The sequence below is a fragment of the Dasypus novemcinctus genome, chromosome 13 (genome assembly GCF_030445035.2).
Source record: "Dasypus novemcinctus isolate mDasNov1 chromosome 13, mDasNov1.1.hap2, whole genome shotgun sequence".
Lineage (NCBI taxonomy): Eukaryota > Metazoa > Chordata > Mammalia > Cingulata > Dasypodidae > Dasypus > Dasypus novemcinctus.
In genome coordinates, this window is record NC_080685.1 from 30727220 (window position 1) to 30743446 (window position 16227).

A 16227-nucleotide genomic window follows, 5' to 3' on the forward strand; every position below is an offset into this window, starting at 1 on the left:
CTCTTCCCCCCCGCTTTACATGAGTAAGATTAGAGGCCAGGGAGGAAAGCGAACCTAAGAAATGGCTCCCCGTCAAACACCCGTCCGTGCTACCCACCCCCCATCACCTTCGGGGAACCACGTGGGGAGAACTATTTCCCACCCTCTTCACCCCCCACCCCCAGTCCGACTGGAGCCCTTCGAGGCTGGTCCCTGGAGCATGCGCAGTGACACCTCACCCCCACCACTCCCCACACCCCCACTCGGCTCCTGCATTAAGCCGGGGGTTCGCAGCCGCAGCCGGGATCGGGCACCCGGGGGCGGGCGGGCGGCGGCGGGCGCGGTGGGGCCATGGCCGAGGGTGAAGACATGCAGACCTTCACCTCCATCATGGATGCACTGGTCCGCATCAGTGTGAGTCAAAGTGGGGTCGAGGGGAAGGGGAGCGGGAGAAGAGGGGTCCGGGGCAGACTAGGACCTCGAACAGGTGGGGATCAGGAAGCTGCTGGGACGTGGACCAGGGGCTGGAGGGTCGGGAGGCAGGAGGGCGAGGGTAATGCCGGGGACAGCCGGGAGGCGAGCGCCGTGGACGCGGCCGTCTGCTGAGGTGTGAGGGGCGAGGAGCTGCCCGGCCGCGGCGGGTGAGATGGGGCAGCCGCCAGGAGTGCGCCAGGGCTGGGGCTGCAGGAGGGGGCTCTGCTCTGAGGAGGGGGCGTGTGGCAGCCAGGAAAACAGAAAGCCGAGGACAGGTGAGAGGCGAGGAAGGAGCCGCTTCAGGGTGCTGTTCCCAATTTGGGCCCCTCCCCGAGACCCCACCCCACTGCACCCCCACCCAGGGCTGCCTGCGAGCCTGCAGTTGTCATGGCAACCCGTGCCCGTCTCTCCCAGGGGCGGTGCCAACCCTGCTCCCCCCACCACTTCCTTCCCCCTCCCTCTCTGTCCCTCCCTCCTTTGTGTCAGCTGCGCCCCTGACCGGGATGGCTGCTAAGAGAGGGACCAAGGTGAGGTGTGGGGGGTGGGGCATAGCCTGAGGACCCCCGCCACCCAAAAAGGGAGGGCTACTTCCGGTGGGGAGGGGGCAAGAAGGCGGGGCGCTTGTTTCTCCCTAGAATTGGGGAGGGGGTTGCAGCTAGCCGGGTCGCAAGGGGGGAGGGGAGGGAAGGGCAGGGGGACCAAATGGTGGGGGGCGAAAGGGAATGGGCTGGAATCGGGGGACCGGCGGAGGCGGATGGGGAAGGGGAGGATGGGGAGTGGAGGTTGGGGTGGCCGCAGGCCGGAGCCGCGGCAGGAGGACGGCTGGAGAGAGCTGAAGGATGGCGAGCTAGCAGCGCCTGGCTGTGGGGAGGAGTCACGCGGGGGTGCTAGAGAAGGGGGCGGGGGTCCGCACTGAGCTGCAGAATGGGCGGTGTCCTTGAGAGCAGCGCCTGGGGCCGACGGCCCAGAGGTTGGGGGATGGGGACAACAGCCAGGTGAAGCTGGGTGCTGCTCCCGCTGCTGCATCAGGAGCGAAGGGGGTGTGGGGCTGGAAATTGGGGGAAGTGAGAGCTCCAGCCATCTCACCTCCCTGGGCCCAAAGCCGGGCGGGTGAGAAACAGGCCGGAGGCAGAAAGCTGGAAAGGTCTGTGAACCAGGAGAGGCAAACGCCGACATGCTTGTCTTGCCTCTTCTTGAGGTCTCTGGGGTCCCTGAGGGCCGCTGAGGGTCCTGCTTGAGATATGTCCAAGCTCTGACCTCCCCTCCTGGTCCCTCCGTAGACGAGCATGAAGAACATGGAGAAGGAACTGCTGTGCCCAGTTTGTCAAGAGATGTACAAGCAGCCCCTGGTGCTGCCCTGCACCCACAACGTATGCCAGGCCTGTGCCCGGGAGGTGCTGGGGCAGCAGGGCTACATAGGCCATGGCGGGGACCCCAGTTCCGAGCCCACCTCTCCTGCCTCCACTCCTTCCACCCGCAGCCCCCGCCTCTCCCGAAGAACTCTCCCCAAGCCAGACCGCCTGGACCGGCTGCTTAAGTCAGGTGGGGCTGGGGGCTGTGGGGTGGGGGTAAGGGCTGTTGGGATGTCTGTTAGGAAGACGGAAGGGGTCCATTGCTGGTCAGGGGCTCATCCAGGTTCTAATGAGAGCTGAACTCCTGCACAATAAAAATCTAGGTTTTCAAACGAATAGACTCCCCCCACCCAGTGGGCTTTAACTGTTGTCTCTTCTACCTCCCTGGCCCATCCACAGGCTTCGGGACATACCCCGGGCGGAAGCGAGGCGCTCTGCACCCCCAGGTGATCATGTTTCCATGCCCAGCCTGCCAGGGTGATGTGGAACTGGGGGAGCGCGGCCTGGCCGGGCTTTTCCGGAACCTGACGCTGGAGCGCGTGGTGGAGCGGTACCGCCAGAGTGTGAGTGTGGGTGGTGCCATCCTGTGCCAGCTGTGCAAGCCCCCACCACTAGAGGCCACCAAGGGCTGCACCGAGTGCCGGGCCACCTTCTGCAACGAGTGCTTCAAACTCTTCCACCCTTGGGGCACCCAGAAGGCCCAGCACGAGCCCACCCTGCCCACCCTCTCCTTCCGCCCCAAGGTGAGCCAGCCCTTGCAGGGCCTGAAGAAGAAGGGACATGGCGGCGGTGGGTGGGTGGGGGTACCTGGCAGGTCCCCAAAAGGGACAGCAAAGAGGTGGGCAGAGATTTGCCACTGCCGAGTTCCTTTTTCTGAAACGGTCAGTGGAGAAATCATTCAACCTCTCTGAGCTGCCGTCTCCTCACCTGCTTGAAAGGGAGTGAGAATATCTGTCCTGCAATAGCCATTCCTGAGGGTTGCTGAGAGTCTCACACGGGATGTTTGTGAAAGTTTCTGTACACTAAGAAGGGCTGAACGCATTCATTCATTGAACAAATATTTGCCAAGCACCCTTGTGCCTGGTGCTATTCTAGGCACTGGGGATACAGCAGTGAATGAGATGAACAAGATTAATTATTAACCCTAAATCCAAGGTTGTTATCACCATCCCTACCATGCATCCTTGAGAGGTAGATGAAGGGCCAATGCTGATGAAACAAGCATTGCCTGGAGATTGCTGGAAAGGCTCGATGATGCCAGTGTGTGCCACCAGGTGGCACTGTAGAGCGCCGCCAGCGGAACTCCCCTCCACCCCACAGGCCCGTGGAGGGAGGGAACCACAGCTCCTGGGCGAGGTCAGCACCCTTCCACCACCGGCTGACTGTCTCATTGCTCTCTGTGCCCCTAGGGCCTGATGTGCCCAGACCACAAGGAAGAGGTGACCCACTACTGCAAGACGTGCCAGCGGCTGGTGTGCCAACTCTGCCGCGTGCGACGCACCCACAGTGGGCACAAGATCACACCGGTGCTCAGCGCCTACCAGGCTCTCAGGGTGAGGACCCCTCCTCACGCACCCCCAGTGCTGACCCACACTCACACACTCGGCACTGCTGGCTTCTGCCAGCCTGGGCTTGATGCCCACCTCTTTCTTCCCTCTCAGGACAAGTTGACAAAGAGCCTGACATACATCCTGGGAAACCAGGACACTGTGCAGACCCAGATCTGTGAGCTGGAGGAGACCGTGAGGCACACCGAGGTGAGGGAGGGCAGGGTGGTGGGCCTCGGGCCCTGCCTGAGAGCAGGGCAGAAGGAAGCGAGGGTGGGCACAGCCCGGTCACTTGGTAACTGCCTTGGGGGCAGGGGTTCATGCACGTTGAGGTTCTGGTTAAATCTGATTGGCAGGAACGCCAGTGCCCCAGGCCAGGCTGGAGCTGGAGCTGCAGTGGGGGTGGCGATGGTGGTGGCTATAGCTCAGGACAGGAAGGGATGCCCTCGGGCTCAGCTGCCTCCTGCGGCTGTCACGTATCCCTGAAGGTGGGAGCTCAAACGAGGTGGTGGCTCGAGGTGGTGGCTCGAATACCTTCTGCCTGATTGCTTGAGTCAGCTGACCTGGAAATGGGCCATAGGATGACATAGGTACCAGTGGACCTAAGTGCAATCACCAGTCTCTTTTATTTGGGGGAGGTGGGGTGGCCCTTCAGGAGGCAGGATGATGATGCAAACATCCAGGGAAGTTAGCACAAGTGGTCAGGGGTTGAGCCCTTCTGGGTGTCTGGGCCCCTCTGCAGCTACATACAGCCTGGCCCTATTGGCACGGGCAGGTAGGATTTTCCCTGATCCTTTGTGATCCTGGAATGGTGTGGTGCCACAAGAGGTTGGCACAGGCGCTGGCCTCAAGAGAAAGACAGTAAATCATGCCTCCTGTTTCTCCCTGGGCAGGTGAGTGGTCAGCAGGCCAAGGAGGAGGTGTCCCAGCTGGTGCGGGGACTGGGGGCTGTGCTGGAGGAGAAGCGGGCATCGCTGCTCCAGGCCATTGAGGAATGCCAGCAGGAGCGGCTGGCCCGGCTCAGTGCCCAGATCCAGGAGCACCGGAGCCTGCTGGATGGCTCAGGTCTGGTGGGCTATGCCCAGGAGGTGCTTAAGGAAACAGACCAGCCTTGCTTCGTGCAAGCGGCCAAGCAGCTGCACAACAGGTATCTAGGGGCGTGGCACAGGGGCGTGGGCTCCTGGGGGGCAGGGGCGTCATGGGTGTAGCCAAACGTCTAAGACATGTGGAGAGCGGCAGCCCCCAGGATGGTGATGAGGCCAGCTCATGTCCAGCTTGCCCCTCTAAGGCAGAGACCTAAAGCAGACGCCCAGGCTCCAGGGGCAGGCGAGGCAGAATCAAGGAGGAGGGTGGCTGCCCAGCTGGCAGTGCCTGACCCTCGCCTGCCCCCTTCCCAGGATTGCCCGAGCTACCGAGGCCCTTCAGACGTTCCGGCCAGCTGCCAGCTCCTCCTTCCGCCATTGTCAGCTGGACGTGGGGCGTGAGATGAAGCTGCTGACGGAGCTTAACTTCCTGCGAGGTAAGGAGATGGCCAGGCCCCACGCCCGAACAGTGCCTTCCTCCCTTTCTCCCCAGCAGCGGGCCCGGGGGGCAGTGCCCACCAGGGACCTCCCTGGCCTCCCGCCCGGCCTGGCCAGCCGCTCCTCCCACCCAGCCCACCCTGCCACACCGTCCCATCGCGCTCAGCGCTGCTTCTCCCTCTCTTTGTTTGTAGGCTGTGGCCACCGCGGACTCTGCTCCGGAGCACCCCAGGCAAGTCAGCGGCCCTGTCCTGGGGGCCCTGCCCCCTGCCGGGCCCCCCAACCCGCCCCACCACCCCCACGCAGCTCACGGCCCACTCACTGCCTCCCCTTTCCTGTTTGAACTAGACCTCTGACCACTGCCCTCTGTCTCGCTTCTGCCTCTCTCGGGCTCTGGCCTAATCCTCGCCCTTCTGACCTTTTGCCCTTCTGTCCCTTGCCCTCTGGACTTTCATTCTTTTCCCCTTGACCCCCACCCAGGCCTGTGCTTTCCCTCTGTCCTCTCCCGGTTTTCTATCTTGCTGCCTCTTGCCGCTCCCTCCCAATTCCGCTCCCTCTCCTTCCTGCTCTGTGCTCTCCTGCCTGAGTTCAGTGGCCTTTGCCTGCCTCTCCCTGGGGCTCCTCTTAATTCATAGAATGTCAAGGCTAGAAGGGTCCCCAGAACTATCTGTTCTGATACCCTTAATTGACAAAGGAGGAAACTGAGGCCCAGAAAAGAGAAGTAACTTACCTAAGGCCCGAGAGCGACGGTGGCAGATCAGGACTGGCGCACAGGCCTCCCAACACCCTGCCTGGTGCTTTCCTCCCTCTCTCTCCCTGCCCGTGGGCTCGGCCCATCCTGTGGGCGCCCCCTTTAGCAGCTGCACCAGACCTCTAGGGCCCAGCTGGGGTCTTCTCCCGAGCTCCCTCTCACATACACTCACCCCCCGGCTCCCGCTGCTTTCCCTTTTCCTGCCTGCCCTGCCCCCACGCCAGGCCAGCGGCCAGGCCCTGACTGACCCCCACTGTCTCTTCCAACAGTGCCCGAGGCGCCCGTCATTGACACCCAGCGCACCTTTGCCTACGACCAGATCTTCCTGTGCTGGCGGCTGCCCCCCCACTCACCACCTGCCTGGCACTATACCGTGGAGTTCCGGCGCACAGATGTGCCCGCCCAGCCGGGCCCCACCCGCTGGCAGCGGCGGGAGGAGGTGAGGGGCACCAGCGCCCTGCTCGAGAACCCCGACACAGGCTCCGTGTACGTGCTGCGTGTCCGTGGCTGCAACAAGGCTGGCTACGGCGAGTACAGCGAAGACGTGCACCTGCACACGCCCCCAGCCCCTGGTGAGTGAGCGGCGGTGGGCACCGTGGGGTGGGCCTGGATGGCCGGGCGAAGGGCTCAGGGTATGCCAGGGCCCAGGCACTGACAGCCGGTCCAGGGTGGGCACTGGAAAGGCCGTATGACATAGCAGCCCTGCTCTAGCTCTGGAGCTGGACTGCCCAAGTTCAAATTCCAGCTCTGCCTCTTGCCAACTGTGTGGCTTTGGGCAAGTTATTCAGCTTCTCTGAGCTTCTGTAAAATAGGGATAATAACAATATTTACCTCAAAAGGTTGTTGTAAGAATGAAACAAGAAGCTGCACACAGTCATAGCACAGATTCTGGCTCATGGTAAGGGCTCAAGAAGTGTTAGAAAAGTGACCATCTAGAAAATATCATGGGCCCTGAGGTGTGAGCCTGAGAGGAGCAGCGCCATTTAAGCAGGGGTAGGAGAGGCAGGGGTTGGTGTAGGGGCCAGGCTGTGTCCCAGAGCACGGCTGTAGTGGCGATGTCCCCAGGTGGAATGGACCAATGTCCGCGGGAAGGGGTTGGAAGAAGCACTGCTGGTTGCCCGGGCCTGGGCCACTGGTTTCTGAGCCCACCCACCACCATTTGAACTCTTCCTGGGGTTCTACACATACAACGTGAAATTTCCCATCTAAAGCACTTCCACGTGTACAGTTCAATGGCATCAATTACTTTCACAGTGTTGTGCTACCATCACCATCACCCACTACCAAAACTTGTCAGCACCCTGAGCAGAAACTCTGGACCTATTATACAATAACTCCTCATTCCCCTCCCCCTGCCCCATTCTCTTTCCCTCGTGCTAGTTTTCCAGGCTGTTCCCCTGAGCCCTGCCGTCCCTGGATTCTGAGCCCTTCGGCAACTTATCCCTTGTTCTGAGGTCTCCCGGTGTCTTGTGCTGACACCTCATGGGTCCCGGTGCCAGTGTGTTTCCCTGAGGTCCTTCCTTGTGTCTTAACCCCTCCTCCCACCCCCAGTCCTGCACTTCTTCCTTGATGGCCGCTGGGGCGCAAGCCGGGAGCGGCTGGCCATCAGCAAGGACCAGCGAGCAGTGCGGAGTGTCCCAGGGCTGCCCCTGCTGCTGGCTGCTGACCGGCTGCTGACCGGCTGCCACCTGAGCGTGGACGTGGTCTTGGGCGATGTGGCCGTCACCCAGGGCCGCAGCTACTGGGCTTGCGCCGTGGACCCAGCCTCCTACCTGGTCAAGGTGGGCGTCGGCCTCGAGAGCAAGCTGCAGGAAAGCTTCCAGGGTGCCCCCGACGTGATCAGCCCCAGGTCAGGCCCCTCCGGAAGGGATGAGGGGTGGGGGCCTGGGAGGCAGCGGAGAGGGTGGCAAGGGGAGTGCAGACTCTCGGTGGCAGGACTGGGAAGGGCGGAGGAGGACTCAGCAGGTGCACGGAGCCAGGCGAGGAGGGGGGAGACGCGGGCTCAGTGAAGGGGCTTTGAGGACTGTCGAGTATGTAGTTGGGAAGAGGGAGGAGAGAAGAGGGAGCCGTCTCCACGGCCTTCCATCTGTCACTTAGGACCCACACCCCATCTCTCCAAGCCTGCACATCCTTTCTCCCAGTACCCCAGTTCCAGCAGCCTTTTTCCACAAACCTCTGCCATCCTTTTTTTCACTCACATCTTTTCTCAGTATCCCAAAATTCTTGCCTTAAACGTCCCATTTCCATAACCCACTTACCCCAACTCCTATTTTAAACACCCTTCCCACTCATGTTTTTCTCCTCTTCTGAACCCTTTCTTCCTAACATGCTATCTCCCATTTCTTCAGAATGCTTTCTTCCCAATACCAGTTCCCTCCTAACTCTATAGTACTGGGCCCCACATCCCTCTAACAAACCAATCCACCGTCATCTCTCTCTTTTTGCCCTTCCCCCAATATCTTCCGACTTATTCTTCCAACATCCTGCAACCCTCAAAACCTTCTCCCAAGCATATCCCCAATATCATTTTTTCCCCCCTTCCTATCTTGATAAGCTCCCCATTTCTTCAGTGTACTTTGTCAACACATTGTCTTTCCTTTTGTCCCCCACACCTCTCTTGCCAATATGCTTTCCTTTCAATATCCCTTTCCCACCCAACCACATCCCCAACCCTGTACTCTAATCCCTATCTCTTCACGTTTCCTCCTCAATACCCAAAACCAATCTCTTCAATCTCTTGCTCCCCAACGTTCCATCCTTCCAACATCTCAGCCCTCCGGTACCCCATGCCCCATTTCCTTACTCCACCCCCCAACATCCTCCTGCCCAACACCCGCTCCTGCAGGTACGACCCCGACAGCGGGCATGACAGCGGTGCTGAGGATGCCACGGTGGAGGCGTCACCACCCTTTGCTTTCCTGACCATCGGCATGGGCAAGATCCTGCTGGGGTCCGGGGCGAGCTCCAACGCAGGGCTGACGGGGAGGGACGGCCCAGCAGCCAGCTGCACGGTGCCCCTGCCGCCCCGCCTTGGCATCTGCCTGGACTACGAGAGGGGCCGGGTGTCCTTCCTGGATGCCGTGTCCTTCCGCGGGCTCCTGGAGTGCCCCCTGGACTGCTCGGGGCCTGTGTGTCCTGCCTTTTGCTTCATTGGGGGTGGCGCAGTGCAACTACAGGAGCCCGTGGGCACTAAGCCTGAGCGGAAGGTCACCATTGGGGGCTTTGCCAAGCTGGACTGACCCTTCCGATCCCCTCTTCTGGAGCTGGTCCCCTCCTGGGCCCTGGCCCCCCGAGCCTCCTGATGCCAGGTTATTTCCCTGGCAGCTTCTCCCCCAAATTCTTCCTACCACGTGGTCCTGCCCCTCACCCTATGTCTGTGTCTCCCTAGAACCTTCTCTTGATCCAGGGGTTCTCTGCTCACCTCTCTGGATGCCCCCATTCTCTGCACTGCCTATTAGCCCAGGCCCCTCCACCAAGGCCCTGGCCCATGCTCTGCCCTTGGCATCTTATCCAAGTTATGGAGAGAGCCTCTTCCCAGTCCCTGCCCTGTGTCCCTCCCCGGGCTGATTGGGAGGGAGGGCACCTGGAACATCGGGCATGATCCCCAGCTCGGCCCTACCAAGCGCCCTGCCCCATGGATGCTGAACTACAGCCTGGGGCGGGCAGGCTTTTTGGCTGGACACTGCCCATGCACTCCCTGGTGAGGGGAAGGGGACCCTGCCATCCTGATTTATTTATTTGGGTCCCTATACCCCAGCCGCATGCCCCTTATGTCCCTCTTTCTCTCTTGCATGCTTTACCTGTCCCATACCCATGCCAATGTGCCAAGTCTCCCTTGGGGCTCCAGCTGAGGCTAAGCGTCCCCACTGGGTTGGGGCAGGCAAGGCCTCTGGTGCCCACCGTTGACCCCGTGCGGTGGGCACTGCTAGGCCTGTGCCAAGCCACAACGATTATTCTCATGGTTTCTAAACAATAAACTGTGATGCCAGGCACATCTCTTGCCTTCCCCGAGCCTGCCCGTTCTTGCTGGTTTCTGTGCGGGGTGTGGCAGGCAGGAGGGCCCCAGGGTGCTGTGCTGTCGTGCCAGGGCAGAGGTGCCCAGCGGGTCCGGCCCCTGAGAGGAGGCCCCCACGCCTGGCACTTCTGCACTTCCTGTCACCCAGGTACCTGTCCCTGGCCTGGGCCGGCCACGGCCACCAGGGGTCGCGTCACTCCAGCTGCCTGAGTCACCCCCAGACTGGGCGGCCAGCCCTGCGGGAAGGTGGCTAAAGGGGCGGGCACGGTGCCTGGATCCAAAGGGGTCAGGCAACCAGAACGACTTCCCCATTCCCAGGGTGCTGGGGAGTGGACCCCAGAGCCAGGGGGCGGGTGAGGGCGAGAGACGGGGCCGGGGCCTGGCGCCAGCGCCCAAATCTAACGCAGCCCCCCTCTTATCGAGGCCGTGTTGACTCTGCCACTGTTATCGCTGCCCAAGGATTTACTTCACACCCAGGCAGCTAAGAATAGAGCCTCCCGGGGCACCGTGCCAAGGGGAGAGGAGGGTGCAGGCCGATGCTGGTGACGCCGGTGACCGGGGAGCGCCCGTCAGGCTGGCCCTCAGGAGCCCGCCTAGGGCCTAGGTTTCGTTTCCTCCTTCCTCCTGCGCCTCCAGGGATGGGGGAGAGGTGACTTCCCCGGCCACCTGAGCCCAGTTTCACCTCCATGCCTGTTTCTCCTCAAACAAGGCCTGCTTCCTCTCGTCTCCTTTCCCCCTTCCAGTACCCACCACACACACCACACACACACACAGGCTGGCCCCTCCTATTTAGTTGTCACAGATGAGGGATCAGAAGTTAGCCAGCAGGAGGTCCAAGCTTTATTGTTCTATTCAGCCACGTTCCGGTTCCCACCCCCTTCTCCGTGCTTTCTGGGTAGCCTCCCTGGAAGGCACCCCAGCATGAGGGCCCCAGGCCTTCCCCCAAGGGCTGGGAGGGGCTTCCCTGGGCTGAGATGGGTTAGGGGACTTGGCCTCTGAGGAAGACGGCGAGCAGCCCACCTTAACTCTCAGTTCAGAACAGAGGGGAGGAACCTGAGGGAGAGCTGGCACCAGCAGGACCCTCCGGAGGTGCCCCTACAAGTCGGCGGAAGTGGCTGCTGGGTTCGTGTAGGAGAGGCTGCTGCCACCATTGCCCGCAGAGACCTGGGTTGGGTCCGGGGAGAAGAGAATCAGGAAAAGGCGCAGAGAGGCTCTCCTGAGCGAGGCCTGCTCTCCTGGGCCCCTGGGTGGCACTCCAGCCGGGATCACAGCTCCAGGGGCCTGGCCAGCTCCAGCCCCCAAAGGGTTAGTGCAGAGCTCACACCTGCTGCGCCCCCCCCCCCCCCCCCCCCCCGCCCCCCAGCGGCCAGGTGACTGTAAACAGGGCTGCTCCTCCCTCAGCTGGAATCAGCCCCCCTGCCCTGTCCTGCCCCTTTCTCCCTCATTCTTGGCTCCCTGAGGCTGAGGCGTGTGTGTGAGTATGTAAAACCCGGAGAGGGAAGTCCTAAGGGAAGAAAAGGCACAAGGAAAGGAAACATCTCTCCCCTCCCCCGCGCAGACTGGAGTTTCGGCCCCGGGAGGCCGCAGTAATTATTTACCAGGTCCTGTAGGGAAAGGCCTGGAAAGGGAGGGGGCCTCACTTCCCCAAGGCTCCTAAGAACCCCACCAGCACCCAGGCTCGCCCGCCCGACTTGCCTTCACCCTCCTCCACAGCTAAAGAACTGTGGGCGCCCGCCCCACCCTTCCCCAGGCTGTTCTCCACTCTGAGGAGATGGGGGAGCACAGGCGCTCTCGCGCCTCGTGGCCCCCGCAGGAAGGGCTCTCCTGGGCACAGTGCTCCCCCGCTTTGCCTCCAGGCATCCTAGGGAGCTCAGTCACAGCAGCTCAGCTGAGCGGTACCTGGGGACAGGCAGTGCCCTTGGGGGAAGGCCGGTAGTGGAGGCACTCTCTCTAGAGCTCCCCTTTCTTGCATGGTCTCCTCTCCAGCCTTTCCCCAGAACTCACACCTCCAGGCTCCTTGCCCTGCCCGTCACCGCGTACCTCATGCCTCCTCTCACCTCTTCCAAGCTCTTTGGGTTTTCCAAATACCGCTTCCAAATTCCTACCCACCCAGCCCTCCCTGCCTCCCCCAGCCCTCACCTCGTCGTAGGGGTTACGCTTGATACCGCTAGGAGACACATAGCGCCCGTGGGTGTGGTAGGTGGGATACTCGCTCATGGGATGGTAGGTGTCGCGGGTTGGGAAGATGTCCAGCTGTCCACAGTTCTTTCGGCGACACTGACACACAGCCTGGGGGGGATGGAAGGTTAGGGTGGGCCATGGGTTCCCTTCCGGGAGAGGGACTTGGGTCAGGGTCAGAGACTGAGCACTCACCAGAGCAACAAGATAGGCGATGGCCAGTGCAACCAGAACACAGACCAGTACCAGCAGGGCGATTCCCCAGCCTGGCACCCCAGGTCCAGTCTGGGCAGAGGACTGTAAAGACACCTTTTGCGCTGGAAGGAAAAGCAACAGTCAGGGCACTGGCCCAAAGGAGGTGACCCTTCCTTCCACCAGCAGAGAGGGAAAAGCGGGGAACCCAGGCGCAGGGCGAGAGGGGCCCTGGCACGGCATTGGGCCGCAGCGGGGGAAGCGGCCTCACCACTGACTGTCGAGATGGTCAGGTTATATCTGGCTGCCTCCCTTTCATGCTGAACAAACTGTGTCTTCACCTCATCGGCATTGGTGGTACCCTCTTGGAAGGCCAGAGTCGAATCCACCACCACAGAGCCTGGCCTGGTCAAACGGAACTGAGCCACTCAGCCGGGATCCCGGCTTCTGGCTCAGCACCTCCTCCCGACCTCAAGTGCACCAGCCCTCTCATGGTCATGCCAATATCCACCCACCCCCTCCCACGGAGGCCATTGCTCAGAACTGTACCTGAACTGGATGTCAGAGATGCCCAGATAATCCTTTTGTTTATAAATCTGCTGAAACTGAGGTGAGAGGAAAAGGTCTCAGGCTTGCTAAGAATACTGGCTGCTCTAGGGGGAGCAAGGTGGAGGCAAGGCTAGCTACTCACCAATTCAGAAATGTTTCTCTGCAGCTTTTGGTAGTAGTTGGTGCTGGGATCTTCCAAGGAAGAGTTGAAATGTAGGTTCACAATGTGAAAAGAGAGGAAGAAGATGGAGACCCTAATGGACAGCTGGGAAGTAGTGCTATGTAGGGATGAGGTGGGAGACACCCTGCTATGGTTGGTGCTACTGGCAACAGTTCCGGTACTGTGGCTGGCAGGGGTGGCAGGAGCATCAGAGTGGCGGCTAGGAACTAAGGATGGAGTACTCTTGATATCTGGGGTCCCAGTAGGCCTTGCAGAGGTGCCATTGTGGGCTGCAGTGGTGGGCGAGGCGGAGGTGCCATTGTGGGCTGCAGGGGTGGGCGAGGCGGAGGTGCCGTTGTGGGCTGGAGTGGTGGGTGAGCGTGAGCCAGGGCTGGTGGTCGAGGCGGAGGTGCCGTTCTGGGCTGCAGTGGTGATCCAGGTGGAGGTGCTGTTGGGGGCTGCAATGGTGGTCGAGGCGGAGGTGCCGTTGTGGGCTGCAGCGGTGGGCGAGGCGGAGGTGCCATTGGGGGCTGCAGTGGTGGGCGAGGCGGAGGTGCCGTTGTGGGCTGCAGCAGTGGGCGAGGCAAAGGTGCCATTGTGGGCTGCAGTGGTGGGCCAGATGGAGGTGCCATTGGGGGCTGGAGCGGTGGGCGAGGCGGAGGTAACATTGGGGGCTGCAGCGGTGGACGAGGCGGAGGTAACATTGGGGGCTGCAGCGGTGGACGAGGCGGAGGTAACATTGGGGGCTGCAGTGGTGGGCGAGGAGGCGGAGGTAACATTGGGGGCTGCAGCGGTGGGCGAGGCGGAGGTAACATTGGGGGCTGGAGTGGTGGGCGAGGCGGAGGTAACATTGGGGGCTGCAGCGGTGGGCGAGGCGGAGGTGCCATTGGGGGCTGGAGTGGTGGGCGAGGCGGAGGTAACATTGGGGGCTTCAGCGGTGGACGAGGCGGAGGTGCCATTGGGGGCTGGAGTGGTGGGCGAGGCGGAGGTGCCATTGGGGGCTGCAGCGGTGGGCGAGGCGGAGGTAACATTGGGGGCTAGAGTGGTGGGCGAGGCGGAGGTAACATTGGGGGCTGGAGTGGTGGGCGAGGCGGAGGTGCCATTGGGGGCTGGAGTGGTGGGCGAGGGAGAGGTAACATTGGGGGCTGGAGTGGTGGGTGAGGCGGAGGTAACATTGGGGGCTGGAGTGGTGGGCGAGGGAGAGGTAACATTGGGGGCTGGAGTGGTGGGCGAGGGAGAGGTAACATTGGGGGCTGGAGTGGTGGGTGAGGCGGAGGTAACATTGGGGGCTGGAGTGGTGGGCGAGGCGGAGGTAACATTGGGGGCTGGAGTGGTGGGCGAGGCGGAGGTGCCATTGGGGGCTGGAGTGGTGGGTGAAGTGGAGGTGCCATTGGGGGCTGGAGTGGTGGGCGAGGGAGAGGTAACATTGGGGGCTGGAGTGGTGGGCGAGGCAGAGGTAACATTGGGGGCTGGAGTGGTGGGCGAGGCGGAGGTAACATTGGAGGCTGGAGTGGTGGGCGAGGCGGAGGTGCCATTGGGGGCTGGAGTGGTGGGTGAGGTGGAGGTGCCATTGGGGGCTGGAGTGGTGGGCGAGGGAGAGGTAACATTGGGGGCTGGAGTGGTGGGCGAGGCAGAGGTAACATTGGAGGCTGGAGTGGTGGGTGAAGTGGAGGTGCCATTGGGGGCTGGAGTGGTGGGCGAGGCAGAGGTAACATTGGGGGCTGGAGTGGTGGGCGAGGTAGTGCCAGGGCTGGAGGCGTGGGGTAAGCTGCTGGTCGTGCGTGCAGTTTTCCTCTCCGAGGAAGTGGACGTCGGGCTGCTTGGCGTCATGGTGACTGTAGTTTTATCTTCACTCTGGCTGGGGCCTGTGTAACCAGAAGTTTTAACAACTGTTTGGGGGTTTGGTGCTGTGGCAGCAGTAAGAAGTTGAGAATGGAGGGTTGGGACTGGAGGACAAATCTGAACAAGGAGAAAATACAACCTCTGGCAAACCAGGAAATAATGCCAGGAGGATTTGGGGAGTGGGCCGTGGGCGAGGCAGCATCAAGCAGCCCCCGGGTCTACCCTCTCTGTCTTCCCCTTCAGCAGCCTGCCCCCTCTGCTCCTGGTTGGCCCATTACTCCACTCCCATGACTTACCTTTCCTGACTCCCCCCCTTCAGGCATGTCTGCAGGACATTCGCCTACCCCTGACCCCCTCTCCTGGGGGGCCCCCCTCTTCTCAGCCTCTCCCCTCCATTCTGGCACAGAATGGGCCACTCATCTGCAACTACTTCCTCTCCCGGTGCCATCTGCCAGCAAGCAAAACCCACAGAAAGGCCGGAAGACAACATGAGAAAGACAGCCCCCTCCCCACCTTGTGCCCCTCACCTGTAAGTACTAGGAGTAGCAGCAGGAGGAAGAAAGGGGGCTGGACGCCTGGTGCCATGGTGGTGATGAACTGGGTGGGGAATGGGCAGAACGGACTCGGCGGCGCGCTGCGTGTGAGGTGGAGCAGGCCCTGGCGCCTGCTGCTTTATACCGCCCCCCCCACCTCACCCCGCACTAGTCCCAGCCGGAGCAGGTGACAGGTGACAAAACCCCACCCCCGCCTCCTTTCCCAACCTCCTACCCTTTCCTCCTCCTCCTCAACCATTCCTGACCCCTCAGTTACATGGGCTCCAATCGCTCAACTCTGACAACCTGTTTGTTCTCCACCTGGCCTCCCCCTTTGGCCAGCCAACCACTCCCTGGGCCCTGCAGCGTGTGTGGGGGGGTGTGGGTAAGGCACTGGGACCTGGGTCCCATGGCTCTAGTTTTGGCCCCAGGACAACAGCTAGGGTGAAAAAGGGAACAGAGAAAGTGAGCTAGATCAGGTCCTCGACATCAAGGCCTGGAAGCCCACCCCCGGGTCGTCTACCCCAGGTCCCCTCTCCCAGTGGGGGCTGAGAAGAAATGACAGGGGTTAAGAAAGAGTGGACTAGGCACTGGTTTTGGACCCCTTCCCCCCACCACTTCCCGGAACAGCCCCACCCTCCTAACCGCTCCCTGTCCCGTTCTTCCCGTTCTTCACACCGTTCTATTCTGAAACCCACAGTCCCGCTGCCCAACCCCGGGGGACTTTTAGGTGCCTGGGTTCCCTCCCGGGCTTTATTTCTGAGAAGAGAGAGGACAAAGAAGAAATTTCCACTTAAAGAACACCCTGGGGTCCTTCCTGCCCAGCCTTCCACCTTGGCGCGCGGAGGCACCGCCGCCAGGCTCTCCTGCCCTCTAGTGGCCACCGGGAGCCTGGCGGGGCAGGCCCGGGCGGGCTGAGGGGCTGCTCGGTCAGGGGAGAGGTTAAGCGACAGGCAGCGCAGCCCAAGTGGGGGTGAGAGAGCCTGCGGCAGCCAGGGCCCGGGCGAGGGCGCCCGCTTCGGGAGGGAAGGGGAAGAGCACACTGCAGGAGGGGTTGGGAGCCTTAGGAGGGACACTCGGGGGCTCGGGGGAAGGTACCTGGGAAAAATGGCGGTGAGTGGGTGGGGTCCTGAGG

The 16227-nt window shown here is 61.7% G+C and overlaps 2 protein-coding genes across 4 annotated transcripts; one reads left to right on the forward strand and one right to left on the reverse strand.

The window, feature by feature from the left end:
* Positions 1–225: 225 nt before the first annotated feature.
* Positions 226–9634, forward strand: TRIM46 (tripartite motif containing 46). Of its 2 annotated transcripts, none has more exons than XM_004482810.3 (10): positions 226–393; positions 1734–1995; positions 2205–2548; positions 3215–3358; positions 3467–3562; positions 4246–4499; positions 4750–4871; positions 5893–6195; positions 7175–7472; positions 8469–9634. In XM_004482810.3, the coding sequence occupies exons 1-10, from the start codon at positions 331–333 to the stop codon at positions 8860–8862; spliced, it is 2280 nt and encodes a 759-aa protein (XP_004482867.1). In that variant the 5' UTR covers positions 226–330; the 3' UTR covers positions 8863–9634. The 2 variants fall into 2 exon arrangements, with proteins under 2 accessions (XP_004482867.1, XP_004482868.1); XM_004482811.4 differs by lacking the exon at positions 226–393 and adding an exon at positions 776–980.
* Positions 9635–10455: 821 nt separating this feature from the next.
* Positions 10456–15218, reverse strand: MUC1 (mucin 1, cell surface associated). Of its 2 annotated transcripts, XM_058309807.2 has the most exons (8): positions 15087–15218; positions 14102–14582; positions 12700–14065; positions 12558–12613; positions 12280–12413; positions 12012–12133; positions 11778–11927; positions 10456–10802 (listed from the first exon to the last, which is right to left on the reverse strand). In XM_058309807.2, exons 1-8 carry the CDS (start codon positions 15142–15144, stop codon positions 10734–10736), a joined length of 2436 nt encoding a protein of 811 aa, XP_058165790.1. In that variant the 5' UTR covers positions 15145–15218; the 3' UTR covers positions 10456–10733. The 2 variants fall into 2 exon arrangements, with proteins under 2 accessions (XP_058165790.1, XP_058165789.1); XM_058309806.2 differs by having other exon boundaries at positions 12700–14582.
* Between the last annotated feature and the right edge of the window lie 1009 nt (positions 15219–16227).

Coding starts and splice junctions, on each gene's coding strand:
- TRIM46 (XM_004482810.3), top strand. CDS start 331: ATGGCCGAGGGTGAAGACATGCAGACCTTCACCTCCATCATGGATGCA. Junction 394..1,733: donor ATGCACTGGTCCGCATCAGT/GTGAGTCAAAGT, acceptor GTCCCTCCGTAG/ACGAGCATGAAGAACATGGA. Junction 4,872..5,892: donor GGAGCTTAACTTCCTGCGAG/GTAAGGAGATGG, acceptor CTCTTCCAACAG/TGCCCGAGGCGCCCGTCATT.
- MUC1 (XM_058309806.2), bottom strand. CDS start 15,144: ATGGCACCAGGCGTCCAGCCCCCTTTCTTCCTCCTGCTGCTACTCCTA. Junction 12,134..12,279: donor GACCATCTCGACAGTCAGTG/GTGAGGCCGCTT, acceptor TTTTCCTTCCAG/CGCAAAAGGTGTCTTTACAG. Junction 11,928..12,011: donor TCGCCTATCTTGTTGCTCTG/GTGAGTGCTCAG, acceptor CATCCCCCCCAG/GCTGTGTGTCAGTGTCGCCG.